Source organism: Crocuta crocuta, unplaced genomic scaffold (assembly GCF_008692635.1).
Source record: "Crocuta crocuta isolate KB4526 unplaced genomic scaffold, BGI_CrCroc_1.0 scaffold159, whole genome shotgun sequence".
NCBI lineage: Eukaryota > Metazoa > Chordata > Mammalia > Carnivora > Hyaenidae > Crocuta > Crocuta crocuta.
In genome coordinates, this window is record NW_027533263.1 from 1,287,927 (window position 1) to 1,303,208 (window position 15,282).

At 42.2% G+C, this 15,282-nt stretch overlaps 1 protein-coding gene across 1 annotated transcript in view; it reads left to right on the forward strand.

Moving 5' to 3' along the window:
* CFLAR (CASP8 and FADD like apoptosis regulator) overlaps nt 1-15,276 on the forward strand; it is a 42,949-nt gene extending 27,673 nt beyond the window's left edge. Inside the window, exons 8-11 of the mRNA XM_077747611.1 lie at nt 5-40; nt 726-804; nt 11,001-11,511; nt 13,260-15,276. Coding sequence (XP_077603737.1) covers nt 5-40; nt 726-804; nt 11,001-11,511; nt 13,260-13,398 — 765 coding nt within the window. The 3' untranslated portion in view covers nt 13,399-15,276. The remainder of the gene's footprint in view (nt 1-4; nt 41-725; nt 805-11,000; nt 11,512-13,259) is intronic.
* The last annotated feature ends 6 nt before the right edge of the window (nt 15,277-15,282 follow it).

Below are 15,282 nucleotides of genomic sequence, written 5' to 3' on the forward strand. Positions count from 1 at the left end.
GAAGACATCCATTCAGGAATCGGGAACAGCTCCACCTCAGGTATGGAATAAACCATCTAATTTGGTAGTGTATTGTTTGCACAGTATCTGTGGAGAACACTGGCTTGTTTAAAATATCTGTCCATTAAGAATGCTCAGGATGCTGAGAGTGCCTTTCTCTTGAGAGCTCTCCTAAGGGGAAACCTTGGATAGAGCAAAGAAAAATATTGAAGTGGATTGCATTAGTGGACTTTGGAATACAAGAAAGTTCCAAAGTAGCACTTCTCTTCTCAGCTGAGTGATTGCTGAATCTATAAGTAAGCAGTGACATTGAACCTTAATTTGCTCTGGCTTTTTTTTTTTTTTTTTTTTTTTAAGGAGNACTGGTTTGGAAAGATATCACTTGTACAACCTTAGGTTACTGTGGAAACATATGATCCACCCTTTCGATAAGCTTTAAATTGTCTTTATCCTTCAGTGCTAAGACATGTGTAAAGAGACTGTGATTTTCATTAAAATTAAATAAAAACCGAAACAGCTTGTCTTAAGGACATTACCCAAATAGAGGAAAAATATGAAATTAATGAGTAATGTCAGCTGTGGTGACTTCAGGCTGTATCTATTGAATGACTCACCTGACAACAGGAAGTTTGAGGAAATCCAAAAGAAAAGATGGTTTATGGGTGGGATCTGGAGGAAGCAGAGGAATGTCCAGAGTTTTTAACAATTGCTCTTTTCCTTTCTAGCATGTGCAAGAGAGATACAGGATGCAGAGCAAGCCCCTGGGAATCTGCCTGATAATAGATTGCATTGGCAATAACACAGGTAGGTGTGCATACTGCAGATTAACTGATACTCCACAGTTAGGAATGTTCCAAACAAGCTGTATTCATCAGTGATCATCACTAGTTGTTGTAATAAATTGCTGCCAAAATCTGTGGTTTCACATAGCAAGGGGTACTTTCTCACTCATGGCAGAGCCTAGTGTGAATTGGGCTGGAGCCAGCTTCGTTCCATGTGGTCATTTAGTGGCATCATCATCTGAAGCTTTGGGGTTTTCCACAGGACCCTCTTTATCTGGCTGGTGGATTGTGGGAAATCAAATAGCTATGTCCTGGCTAAGGAGATTATAGGGAATGCATTATACTGCTTTCTGGCCCTGCTGAAAACAGCTGACCAGTGTCTAGTTAATGAATATTTAGGGATTGGGTCCTGTCTGTGCTCATGAATTCCTTAGGCCATGTTATCTATGGAATATCTTGTTCTCCACCCTGCTTTCAGCATCAGTTCTTTTGTAGTATTGGGAGTGCCTTGTTTTTTGCATGCTTTCTATATGTTCTTACTGGCGAGTAGCCACTGACATGTTGCACAATGTTTTCCCTCTAATGTATGCCTAATAAATACGGGAGCTTGAGAGCAGCTCAGGGAGACCTCCCTTACCCTCCCTCTCACCTCTCTTGACTTGTGGAGTCTTGAGTAATCCTTTTTGCTGAACTCGGCTTTGCTGGACAAAGCCAAAAGCTGAACCCACAGTTAGTGACCCCAATGTGATAAGCTAAACCCGCAACTGGTGACCTTGACGTGATTCCACAGTGGATGAAGGAAATTCGTGGAAGATCTCACAAAAGACTTTAGGGGCCAGTCCTGAAAGTGAGATACATCATTTCCATTCATGTTCCAATGGTCAAACTCACTCATGTGGCCCCGCTTAACTGCAGTGGATAAGGCACTCAGTCTGGCTGCAAGCCAGGAGGAAACTGGAAGGGGATTTGGGGCGCACATAGCACTGTCTCTGGCACAGGTATAATTGGTGAAAGTTGGTGAGCTTCAGTCTTGCTTTTTTATGCTGGATGATGTGGCAGGGAGGAGACTGTGAGTCCAGAGCGGGGTTTAAAATGGAAGGCTTGCTGGCTTCAGTGTTAGCAGGTGCCCCATCGTTTCATATAGATCAACTATGAAGACTCTTCTGGGGAACATTAAAAATGTCACAAATGCAGGGCACCTGGGTGGCTCAGTCAGTTAAGTGTCTGACTTCAGCTCAGGTCATAATCTCGCAGTCTGTGGGTTTGAGCCCCGCATCGGGCTCTGTGCTGACAGCTCAGAGCCTGGAGCCTGCTTCAGATTCTGTGTCTCCCTCTCTCTCTGCCCCTCTCCCGCTCATGCTCTGTCTCTGTCTCTCAATAATAAATAAACACTAAAAACAATTTTTTTTTAATGTCATAAACGTGTGTTCACTTAGAAGCAGCATTTTACTTGGTTCTGGCACCCTGTATGTACTTTGGTTGTTGGCCTGAGTCTGTACTACTTGTATGTTACTTGTTGTTCAGTCTGAATTGATTCTCTTGCTCAATTGTTGTTGGATGTCTTACTCAAACTGAATCAATCACTGGTGATGCATCAAAGATCATAAGAAGAATCTCATTGTGAAACAGTGTGTTTAATTATTTACATCTTCCTTAGTTGATCATTACAGACCCACAGTTTTCCTGCTTTTTGAAATTCTTAGAATGACTTAGATTTGACTAAAATTCTTAGATCTGCCTTTTAGGCTCACTTTAGATGTTACCATGGTGAGTTTTATGGGAAGAGACTCTAAGAGAAGGTGAAATCAGCAAATATTAGGCTGGATTTCCCAGAATTTTAAGATATGATCTCATTTTCTCATGTTCTATTTTTGGTTAGATGTGACAAATGTTGTCTCCTCAGCTATAGATAAGTGTTCTTTCCTTTTTAGCCATTAGTACCCATATAAGAATGAGAAAATATTTTCTCAATGAGTAACTTCCTGCTTTAAAAAAGTAATCATCTTCTACTTTCTATTATAGTCAGTTCTGTTTAATTCATTGGCAGAAAGTTCCCAGCTACATGATGTATGTTGTTGTATGAAGAGAATCATAAAGCTATGACCTGCTATGAATTTGTCACTAGAAGCCAGGGTCTGTTTGCCCCCCTTGCTGAGTTATGAGCCTCTTGTGTGTAGGGACTGAATGTATATTTATGTTTTCCTGCTTTATAGGAACATGGTCATGTATATTTATGTTTTCCTGCATTATAGGAACATGGTCAGAGTTGGGTCCTGGAATATGACCGCATGGGTTTGAATCATGGCTCTGCCATGTCCTAAATTGTGACCTTGGGCAATTTTCCTAGACTCTCCTTGCCTCAGTTTCTCTTCTGTAAAATGGTTTAATAACAAGACCTACATCTTGGGGAGGTTGGAAGAAATAAGTGTTTATGCTTGTCAAGAGCTTAGAGCAGTGCTTGGCACCCTTTAAGTATATACTGAATGCTAGCTAACCTTATTTTTTCATTTTGTTTGTTTAATTTTTGTTGCAAACTGCTAAGCTAGAACTTGCCACGGCTTTGTACATGGAATCTGAGTCCAGACAAATGAGGAAACAGAGAACTGGGGGTCTGACACCTGCACTGGGCTCAGGGAGGAGTGGGGCAGGTTCCCAGAGGCTGTGGTTAACTGGAATGGAGGGGAAATACCCAGGTGCACAGACCACTCCCAGCAATTATCAGTATGAATGGGCTTGACAGAGAAAGAAAGTCTGAGTACAAAGTTTGGGGCCAGGAGGAGGGTCAGGGGTGGCAAGACCATAGGAGAGAAAGATGGAAGTGAGGATAGCATTGGAGGTGGCTCCTGGGACAGTATCTCTGGCCTGAGGCCTGTGCAGGTATTGGCCTAGGTGTGTTTGGACATTTGTTCCCTTGACTCAAGCTCTCCCTGCTTCTGGGGACAAAACAAATCACTGGTCTTGAGGCTGCTTATACAAGCCCCTGGTGGCCAGGTGGCCAGTTGATAGTTAAGAAACAAGACACTTTTACTTCCATTGTGTGATGCCTTTTATCAGCTGAAGGGTCCTGAATCTATTTATATGCCAGCACCAGCAGAGACTCAGAACAGTGAAGTGGAAGGTAGTCTCCTCTCTCACGCCCTGTCTCTAGGGCTGCAGCTCCTCATTTTCCTATTCTTTCCTGGCACTTGTTCACTGAGGCCTCCAGGCCTACAATACTGCTTTGGTTGACGGTAATCCTAATTCCGTGCAGCAAACTTAATTTCTTCATCTCCTTCCTGACAGCATGGGAGGGGGGTGCTTCATCTGGAGAGATTAGGTGGGGTTTCCTTTGTCCTGTGCCTACCTTAATCATTTGGTTAACATTGAGCATTTGGGAAAAGTGCAGGAGTCTGGGAATAGACATTATTGCCAATTGAAACCAGGGCTCTGAGAGAAACTAACAGTAATATTATAAGACTAACAGGGATGGTGATGATGAGAGTGTAAAATTTATTAAAAATCTGCTATGTGCCAGGTATTTGGCTAATTCTCACTCAATCTTCATAAATAATACTGTAAGATGGGTACTTTTATCCCCATTTTCAAGGTGAGCAAACAGAGCATAGTGAACTGCCTTCCTTGACTTCTCTAGTAACTGATAGAGCTGAGGTTTGAGAGCTTAACTCCAAAGCCACTGATTTTAGCTTCTTTGCTATAATGTGAGTTCCATGAGGATGGGAAGCTTGTCTATTTCTTTTGCTATGTGTCTGATACCTGAAACAATGTCTGGCACATAGGAGCTCAATAAATATTTGTTGGCTAGATGAATGAAGGAATAAGGTCGGCTAGTTTCTGTTTCTAAAACCATTCCTTTGTATCTGTAGAATTTAGCAGACTCTTTGTCCTGTCTTAAAAAAAAAATCAGACTATTATCCAAAGAGAATGCAAGTCTTCCAAACATTTAAATGTTTATTTTTCCTTTATGCCATAATAGTTTATTGAGTACTTACTATGTGCAAAACACCATGCTTGGCTCTGTGTGAAGCAAAGGTGGAGTCTGGTGTCAGATCCACATTGTTTAACAAGGATAAGGTTATTTTTTGGTGGCTTGTCCTTGAGAAGAAACCTGATAGAGCTCAGTAATCTCTTCTTGAAGCAGACATAGAGGTTTAAGGATTTGGCCCAATTATCATAGGTTGGTAGAATTAAAAATTAAGCCCTTAGTGCTACATCAAGTGCATTAGTAACCTAGTAAAGCTAGGCCTGTGCTGGGCCCTGATTCTCAGTGCTCTGATGTAGCACTAGGATTCTGATCTTGTTAGAGACGGGGAGGGGAATGTCTCACAATGCAGATAGATGGATCTGAGCTTGGACTTAAAGCTTTAGCTGGGTTTTAGGCTCCTGAATGGAAGATGGTGTTTGCAGATTTTAAGAGCGAGGGTTTATTCCTCTGTCTTCTCCTTTGCTGTCTCTGAAAATCCTTATAAATCTTGTGTAAGTAAACTTCCTCTTCAAACAGAGCAACAGGGGTCATGAAAGCCAGAAGTTAATAGTGGAAACACTTTGTAGGTGGTGTTGACTTGAGCTTGGCTGTCCTTGGGGTTGCCTGGCCCTCTTAACCCCTTTGCCCTCAATGGAATGGGCGGCAACTCAGATCAGTAGCATTTTCCTGTACTAACAAATGTAGGAACATCTCAGCAAGGGGAATTGGAGTAGCCACTGTGTCCTATGCTTCTGAGCTGTGAAGGCAAGTGGTAAATGGCATCTGAGGTGGTAGGTGGAGGCTTTGCTCAGATGGAGCGGCCACCACATGCTGCCTGCTGGCTTGAGTGCCAAGGAAGTGGAGCTTCCCTTCCTTGCTCTCATGGGATTAATATATTATGAAAGATAGCTTCCTCCTAGAGGCAAAAGACCAGGAAGTCTGTGGTGGCATCCTTTTTCTTCTGGGCATTCTTGTCCTTTGAGTCTAAGCAGCCCTTCATTTGGAAAGCTAGTATCACAAATAAAATTTCCCTTTAAATCAGACAGACACAAATCTAGGATATAAATAAGAACTATAGGTCCGCAGTCCCTTATTGGAGACCTTTGTATTTCAGGATTTGGAAGTTCCAAGAGTTCAGAACGATGACAAGGTATAGACGCTGTAATTCATAGAACACTCCAGTGGGGTCTAAGGCAGTACCTTGTAATTGAATACATTAATATTTCTACAGTGAAATGAATGGATATTCACAGTAAGTGGAATAAAGACTATCAGTAGCCTCTCAGTTCAGGGAAGGTTTTGAATGAAAATGAATCAGGGAAAAGAACTTAAGGTTTTCAGAGTATATGGGGCTTTGGCATTGTGAATAAGGAGTTGCAAATACAGGGAAGAATAGAGTAGGAGGTACCACAAAAGCCTCTTTGACATGCAATAGACAGGCTTATTATTGATACTGTTTTCTGCTAAGAAAAGCTAGTCCAGAAGGAATTACTAGTAATCATTTGCACTTAAAAAGAAGACATCTAACAAGTAGTTTATAATTTTGAGTGAATATAGATTGTCCGGTGAAACCGCTTGATTGGTCTATGCAAACAAATAAAAAGTCAGATTTATCCAAGGCTGCCTCCACCACTCACTTCCTCACTCACTCACTCATTTTGTCTTTGTTCGTCATTATCCCCTACCTGGGGGACCTCCCATTTCACTTGTTCTTTAATTTAAATTGTACCTTCACCACATTCTCATCTTCAGGTGTCTCAGACTACACTGGTGGTCCCTTCTCTGATCCTGTGTTTTACCTAAAATCCCACTGTACTGTGTGACATGTCAACCATTGTTTTGCACATATTTATAAGCTTTGCTTCCCCAACTAGATTATAGGCTCCTTGAAGAACAGGTGCTTCATCTGTATTTCACAATGTCTTTCTGCCACATAGGAAGAGGAATTGTGTAAACCATGAGTTTTGGTGTTAAGAGAATTTGAGAAATGGTGAATAATTTGTTCCTCCTTTGGGGATTTGCATATTGGCCTTAAAGGCGCTGAGCAGTCCTCCCATAAAGAAACTTAGGTCTTAACCAATGTCGCATTTTACATTTATATTTGATCTCAGAACTCCCCTTTTCACTAAGAATAGCCTGCCCAACTTATGTTCCATTTGTAATTAGAACTGGGCTTATTCAAGGTGCTCACTACATAATGGTAAATAGACCGATGAAGAAAGTGCTCCTTCTTTCTTCGTTATTCCATACATTTATTTAATGGATTTCTTTTCATAGGTTGTGTCAAGATTAATGTGAACTCATTTTATTTTATATATTTTTAAGATTTTGTCTTATTTTATTGTATATTTTTTTAAAGATTTTATTTTTAAGTAATCTCTATACCCCAGATGGGGTTTGAATTCATGATCCTGAGATTAAGAGTCCCATGTGCTACCATCTGAGCCAATCAGGCACCCCAATGTGAACTCATTTTTTTAAAAAATATTTTTATTTATTTCTAAGAGAGAGAGAGAGAGAGACAGCGTGAGCAGGGGAGGGTCAGAGAGAGAGGGAGTCACAGACTGAAACAGGCTCCAGGCTCCGAGCTGGCAGTCAGCACAGAGCACGACGCGGGGCTCGAACCCACGAACCGCGAGATCATGACCTAAGCGAAAGTCGGATGCGTAACCGACTAAGCCACCCAGGCGCCCCTGTGAACTCATTTTTGATGAAAACAAGTTCTAAATGAATGGGGTCATGACTTTTGACTGTTTTTCACTTTTTGGGAATTCATCTCAATAGGCCCCAAACCTGTGAGTGGTGCTGACCCCTAGCTTGTCCGCTCACCATTTTGGGGCATCGATTTCTCAAGAACAGTGTGTTACAAATATAGGGCTGGGTCAAGACTGGGGTTTCCTGGGTGGTGGAAGGAGAAGTGAGACTTCTGCAGTCACTAAGGTTTATTTCCCAAACCCAGCGCCCAAGTTTTTCTTCCCTTATTTGAGGGACGTGACAAGGCAGTTACTGTGAAAAATGGGACTAACCAAGTAGGGGAAGGAGCCAGGACTTAAACTCAGATCTTGTGATTCCAAGACTGGTTCCTCTTTCGCTCTTCCTTTGCAGCTGCCTGCTCACTGCTATGTGACCTCCACGGCTCTAGCCAGAGCCTACAGGGAGCTAAGAAAAAGGAAAGAGATCTAAGACATGGGACAGCCCTTGCTCTGTCCCTGACCCCTGCACACCAGCATGGAAAGAGAGACTATGGCTTTCTTTCAAGGACTTTGATAAGAAGGATATCTTTCCAGTGAAGGGCGGGTTTTGAGGGTAGTGAGTCAGTCTAAGTAAACAAGAGCTTTGAGTCTGGCGTTCCCCGGTTTGCTTCTGCCCCCTGGAGGAAGGAATACTCCATGACATGAGTCTTCAAAAGAAGAGTGGAATAAAACAGTAGTGATGGACCTGGGTACCTAGTCTGGATTCTCTCATTGTTCAGTCTTGTGTTCCAGCCTGAGCACAGTACTGGGTATGGAAAGCTTGCCTACAGCTGCTGAGGTGAAGGCCAGTGGGGTAGTCTGGTGGACCTTTTCTACCACGCTGAGATCATGTGAGGATGAGTGAGCTATTTCATAGGTTATCAGCAACCTGTGTATCATGTACTTCATTTCCCTCATAACATTTATTTATCATCGGGCTTTAAGGAGATTAGCACCTCCCTTATATCTTTCCATTATTATGTGACATCTAGTTTTGGTGTGGTTTTTTTACCTTTACCTGTGGGCCGGACATAAAAGTACATAGCCTAACTATACCTTTAATTAATGACTATTATGATTCCCTTCTCTTGACTTATCTGGTGAATTATTTATCAAATAATGTGTGCAAATAACCCCAAAATTTAGTGGCTTAAAACAACAATGTTAATTTATTTATATCTCTCACAATTTCTGTGGAGCAGGAGTTTAGGAGTAGCTTAGTTGGGCTTTTCCAGCCCAGAGTCTCTTGGTAGATGGTGGTCAGATTTCCGATGGGGTCATCCCAAAGCTTGACTGAGATTGGAGGATCCTCTCAGGTGGCTCCCTCATGTAGCTGGGAAGTTGGTGCAGCCCTTATTTCTTCATGGCTTCTCCACAGAACTGCTTGAGTGTTCTCATGACCGGGTAGTTGGCTTTCTCCAGAGTGAGCTGTTTAAAAGAGAGAAAGAGCCAGGTAGAGGCTGCATCCTTTTTATGATCCAGGTTTGGAAGTCATATAGTATCCCTTCTGCCACATTCATTAGAAATAAGTTAACAAGTGTCGCCCACATTCAAGGGGAGGGGAATTATACTCTTTTTAAGGAAAGAGTATCAAATAATTTGAGGACACATTTAAAACTGCCATTTCTAGTAGATGTGGTGCCACAATCAAACCTAGCTCTCCTGAGTGGAAAGTTCTACTAGACCCAATGTGAACATATCCAGGTACTTTCCACAGCCTGGGTGAATTAAACTCAGAGCATCCAAGCTAGCTCTTGTGTGTCTGGTGGCCAGTTATTCCAGCTTTTTGTTTACCCAAGGCTGTGTTTCTTTTCCTACCCTTCTCTCCCTATTTCCTGCTGAGAAGCCAGAAGAGAAATTGTAATAACTACTTTCACTTTTATAGTTTATTAGTGTTGGTAAAGTTTGCAGGGCAAGAAGGTTGAAACTACTGGTTGAAGCTGTGAGTCTCTGAATTTTTGTGACTATTCAGACTTCATATTGTTCCCATGTAATATAGAGAGTTGAGACTTTGTGGCAAACAGTTATGTGGTAATTTCAGGGGAATGACTTACATCCCCTTTCTGTGATGCCTACGCTGGTATAAGATGGGGCCTTTTTGTTCCTTGGTAGAAGTTTTATCTTTTAGATAGATAGATCTATCTATCTAGATACTTCTAGAAGTATACTTCTAATAAGAAGTTCTAATTACTGTTATGTTGTTTGGTTTGGGGTGAGTGCAGTTGTAGACTTCTGGAAGACCACACCCTAGGGAATGAAGAGAGGTGGGTACATAGTCATGAGGAATAGAGAGAAATCCAGAAATTTGGCTAAGAGTAAGGGTAACTATCTGAATTGAAAGATGCCTGTTTAGCTTAGGGCAGAACAGCTTTTCTGCTCTGCAGATGAACTAAAAAGTGGAGGCATCTTTCAGACAAGGAACAGAAACTTAGTGGGTGGCTCAAAAGGATGTGGCATTTTTTTTTAATGAGGAAGAGAAAGACATCTCTCTTTGCTGTTAGAAAAATATAACTAATAAGGAGACTGTATTTATTTCTCTGATACGGACAAACTGAACAGATGGGGAAAAAATAGACTGGGGAAGATTTCTACAGTTCCAAGACTACAGAAACTTTGAAAAGATGGATAAAATATTCTTTTTAAAAAAAAGGGGGAATAGGAACTACTTTCTATTGAGCTTTATTTGTATTACCTCATTTAATCCTCATAGCATGCTCACAGGGTGGGTATCATCACTTCCATTTAAAGCTAAGGAGACCCACTTCTTTAAGGTCATGCTGCCCGTTGGTGTGGTAAGGTCAGTGTAAGAAGGCAGGCCTGTCTGACATAAAGTCTGACTTTTCCACTGACTTACACTGCTTCTGCAGGCAAGGGCAATCCAGGATTCCTGGAAACTGGGAGAAGGATCTGTGCGGGCACTGGAGGGAATCTTGGCCAAGGTCGCCCACTGCTCAGTTGGAGGTTACACTGGGAAGCAGGTCTAAGAGGAACTGGGGAGTCTGGAAATGGTCACAACTCGGATGTAGTTGTGGGCCTCTGTATCAGCCCAGAGCCCATGGAGAGGAGGGAACGCGTGCCCCATGCCATCCTTTTTGCAGCCATTTGGGTCTAGATTTGAGTCTGTGCCATGCAAATGCCTCTATTCCTACATACTTGTGTGTTATTTTAAGAAAGAGCCTTTTGAAAAATCCCCACCTTTGTTTTGAAGAGAAAAGGTTTTGGTCTCCCCTTGGTTGCATCGGACTAGAAGTAGGCCCAGTCTGTGCCTGTGGCCAGATGTGGTAGTAGCTTTAGGCAGGGAATGTGGTATAATAGGGGACAGTGAGAATTGGGGGACATGAATGTCGCGTGTTTCAGGTTGATTCTCTCCTGACCCATGCTCAGGTCCTTCACGACCTCAAAATACAACATAAGAGCAGAAACGGATAAGTAGTGGAGATCAGACTGTGCTTAGGACTGCTATCCAGTACCTCTTAAACTTTTCTAACCCTAGTGTTGTTTTCCATGTGTGTTTATTTTATCCAGAGTTTCTTCGGGACACTTTTACTTCCTTGGGCTATGAAGTCCAGTATTTTTTGTACCTGAAAATGGACAGTATAATTGATATTCTTCGCCGAGTTGCCTGCATGCCCCAACACCAAGACTACGACAGCTTTGTGTGTGTCCTGGTGAGCCGAGGTGGCTCCCACAGCGTGTTTGGCGTGGATCAGTCACAGCCAGGGTTCCCTTTGGATCAGATAAGGAAGATGTTCATGGGAGATGCATGCCCTTCTCTCTTAGGGAAGCCAAAGCTCTTTTTTATTCAGAACTATGTGGTGTCAGAGGGCCAGCTAGACAGCAGCAGCTTACTGGAGGTGGATGGGCCAGCAGTGAACAATGTGGAGTCCAAGGCCAGGCAGCCTGGGCCCTGCACCATCCACCGAGAAGCTGACTTCCTCTGGAGCCTGTGCATGGCGGATGTGTCCCTGTTGGAACGGTCTTCCAGCTCACCGTCGCTGTACCTGCAGTATCTTTCCCAGAAACTGGGGCAAGAAAGGTGAGCCACCTGGCCGTGGCCCATGCCCAGACCACTTGTTTGTTCTCTTGCTGCCAAGATGGAGACATGGAGATTACCACTGTGCCATATTTGATGCTCTTCTCTTCAGGGAGAAAAGGATTTTTCATTCCTTGCTGGGGTTGCCTTAGGAAGGATGCACATTTTATGAAAGCTTTGTGCCTCAGGAGGTCACTTGTTAGTCAGCTTGTAGTTTGGATATTGTTCTTCAAAATAAAGAAATTTTTAATTGTTTTTATAAATTACAAAAGCAGTACATAGTCCTTATGGAAAAAAAACCCATGAAATACAAATGCTGAAAACAGAATAAAATAAAGTTATAATTCTACTTATTAGAACCAATCTCTGTTAGCCAAGTCTTGGTGTATTGCCTTCCAGAGCTTTTTTTGATACCCACACAATCATATATAAATATGTTTTTTAAAACCAAAATGGAATCTGCCATTACTTTGTAACCTGCTTTTACTTGGTGTAGTGGTATATCACATATAGTTTTCCATGTCACTAGTCACATTTCTAAGCATCATTTTAAACTTAAAAAAATGTTTATTTATTTTTGAGACAGAGAGAGAGAGAGCATGAGCAGGGGAGGGACAGGGACAGGGAGACACAGAATCTGAAGCAGGTTCCAGGCTCTGAGCTGTCAGGACAGAGCCTGACACGGGGCTCAAACTCACAAACTGTGAGATCATGACCTGAGCCGAAGTCAGACACTTAACTGACTGAGTCACCCAGATGCCCCTCTAAGCATCATTTTATTGTCTGTGGAACCGTCCACAATATGATTCTGGCATAAGTTACTTGACCAGTTTTCAGTCATTGGAAGGTGTTTTGCTTTCATAAAAGGAAAGTGTTCAATATCTTTGTAGCTCAGTATTTGTGCTTATTTTTACTGTTTTCTTGAGGAAAATACCCAGGAGAAGAATTACGGTGTCCAGCAACATGCATTTTTAAAGGCTTGGATGCATTTTATCAGATTATCCTCTCAGACGGTAATACCTGCTTTGCATGAAATCGCCAGTGTCCCCAAACTCTGTCCGACACTGCATGTTTTTTTATTTCCCCTTTTTGACAGTTTGATAAGTGAAAAATGGTACCTGACTCTTCAAGTTTGCGAGTCTTCATTTACAGACATTTCTGATGTTTATTGGCAAGAATACTTTTCTAAGAGAAACTTTGGTGATCTGGTTTTCATTTAAGCTGAATGTAGCCACACTGTACTTCCCTGTAAGATTAACAATCCTTTTTCAGCTGTTCCCCCCTTACAGTTTAGAATGATGTTTCTGAGCCATGTGTGAAATGCATTCTGTTGTGTCTCTGGAGACCCCAGGAATACATATTATCACCTGTGACTCCCCAGCCCCCTCAGGAGTGGCTCAGCAGCAAGGAGTGGGCTGTAGTAGGGATGACTCAGCCTTCCAAGGTAGACATTTCATGGACCAGCAGTATTCATGGTCTTACATCTGTCCTGGATTTGCATAGATGATCCAGCTGGGTTATCATCTGACTGAAGTGTCCCCAGAATATGACTCATTTGCCTCTGGGTGAGGGTCATTGGGCCAGAGTGTTGCAGGCTGGTCTGGCTCACTCACTAAGTACCTTGTAGAGCGTTTAGAAAGGAACAATTTCAAAGCACCTTCACATCTGTTGCCTCATTTCACCCAAATGACGGTCTGTCTCCTCTTTGATATTTGCATGGCATCAATTTTTGCCTTTCTCTTTCCCTCCAGAAGACGCCCAGTCTTGGAACTCCACATTGAACTCAACAGCAGTGTGTATGATTGGAACAGCAGAGTGTCTGCTAAGGAGAGGTACTACGTCTGGCTGCAGCACACTCTGAGAAAGAAACTCATCCTCTCTTGCACATGAAAAGCCAAAAGACTTTCTTAGGTCTGCAGTCTCCTTCACTAGCCCCAAGTAGTTTTCAAGCAAATATTACCCATCACGTGGGTAAGATGGGGTCCTGTTATGGGCTGAAATGAACCTCTGTGAGGAATGTTATCAGGAAGGTGTGTTTGAACTAAAGCTTCTGGGTTGACAGCTTTGGCCTCTGTGGCTGAAAGCTTGCAAAACAGTGCTGGGAAAGAAATGGCTTTGAAACTTTATTATTTTTTTAATGTTTATTTATATTTGAGAGAGAGAGAGAGAGACAGTATATGAGCGGGAGAAGGGTAGAGAGACAGAGACAGAATCTAAAGCAGGCTCTAGACTCGGAGCTGTCAGCATAGAGCCTGATGCAGGGCTCGAACTCACACACCAGGAGATCATGACCTTAGATGAAGTTGAACACTTAACCAACTGAGCCACCCAGGTACTCTGGCTTTGAACTTTAAAAAGCAAGTACTCATGATTATGTTACCTTCCATTGTGCAGTCAAGTAAACCAGAGCCATGGATATAAGGTTGTAGTCACACAGTCAATTAGCCTGTGTGTATCCATGCTCCAAGAATAAAAGTAAAATAAAAAACCAAAATAATGAGGGATGCCTGGGTAGCTCAATTGATTGAACATCTAACTCTTGATTTTGGCCCAGGTCATGATCCCAGGGTTGTGGGATCAAGTCCTGCATCGCATGCTAAGTGTGGAGCCTGCTTAAGATTCTCTCTTTCTGACAGGCACCTTTGTGGCTCAGTCGGTTAAGTGTCTGACTTAGGTCACTGGTCTCACCATTCATGGGTTCAAGCCCTGTGTCCAGCTCTGTGCTGACATCTCAGAGCCTGGAGCCTGCTTCAGATTCTGTGTCTCCCTCTCTCTCTACCCCTCCCGAGTTCATGCTTTGTCTCTCAAAAGTGAGTAAACATTTAAAAAAAAAAAAAGATTCTCTCCTTCTGAGTATCCAGTGGAAAAAAGACAGACTCTTTAGCAAATGGTGCTGGGAGAACTGGACAGCAACATGCAGAATGAAACCGAACCACTTTCTTACACCATACACAAAAATAAATTCAAAATAAATGAAAGACCTAAATGTGAGACAGGAAACCATCAAAATCCTAGAGGAGAAAACAACCAACAACATCTTTGACCTCGGCCCCAGCAACTTTTTACATGACATGTCTCTGAAGGCAAGGGAAACAAAAGCAAAAGTGAACTATTGGGACCCCATCAAGATAAAAATCTAAAAGGCCAGTGGAATGGGAAAAGATATTTGCAAATGACATATCAGATAAAAGGGAAGTATCCAAAATATAAAAAGAACTTAAACTCAACACCCAAAAAACAAAAAATCCAATGAAGAATTGGGCAGAAGACATGAAGAGACATTTTTCTAAAGAAGACATCCAGATGGCACATGAAAATATGCTCAATATCACTTATCATCAGGGAAATACAAATCAAAACTATATTGAGATACCACCTCACATGGGTCAGAGTGGCTAAAAATAGCACCTCAGGCAACAACAGATGTTGGCGAGGATGTGGAGAAAGGGGGAGATCTCCTGCATGGTTGGTGGGAATGCAAACTGATGCAGCCACTCGGGAAAACAGTGTGGAGGTTCCTCAAAAAATTAAAAATAGCTTACCCTATGACCCAACAATAGTACTACTAGGAATTTATCCAAAGGATATAGGAGTGATGGTTCATATGGACACATGTACCCCAATGTTTGTAGCAGTGCTATCAAAAATAGCCAACTTATGAAAAGAGCCCAAATGTCTATCGACTGATGAATGGATAAAGAAGATATGGTCATATAAATATATATTTAATGGATTTAATTATATATATATATATATATAATGGAATTGTGTACA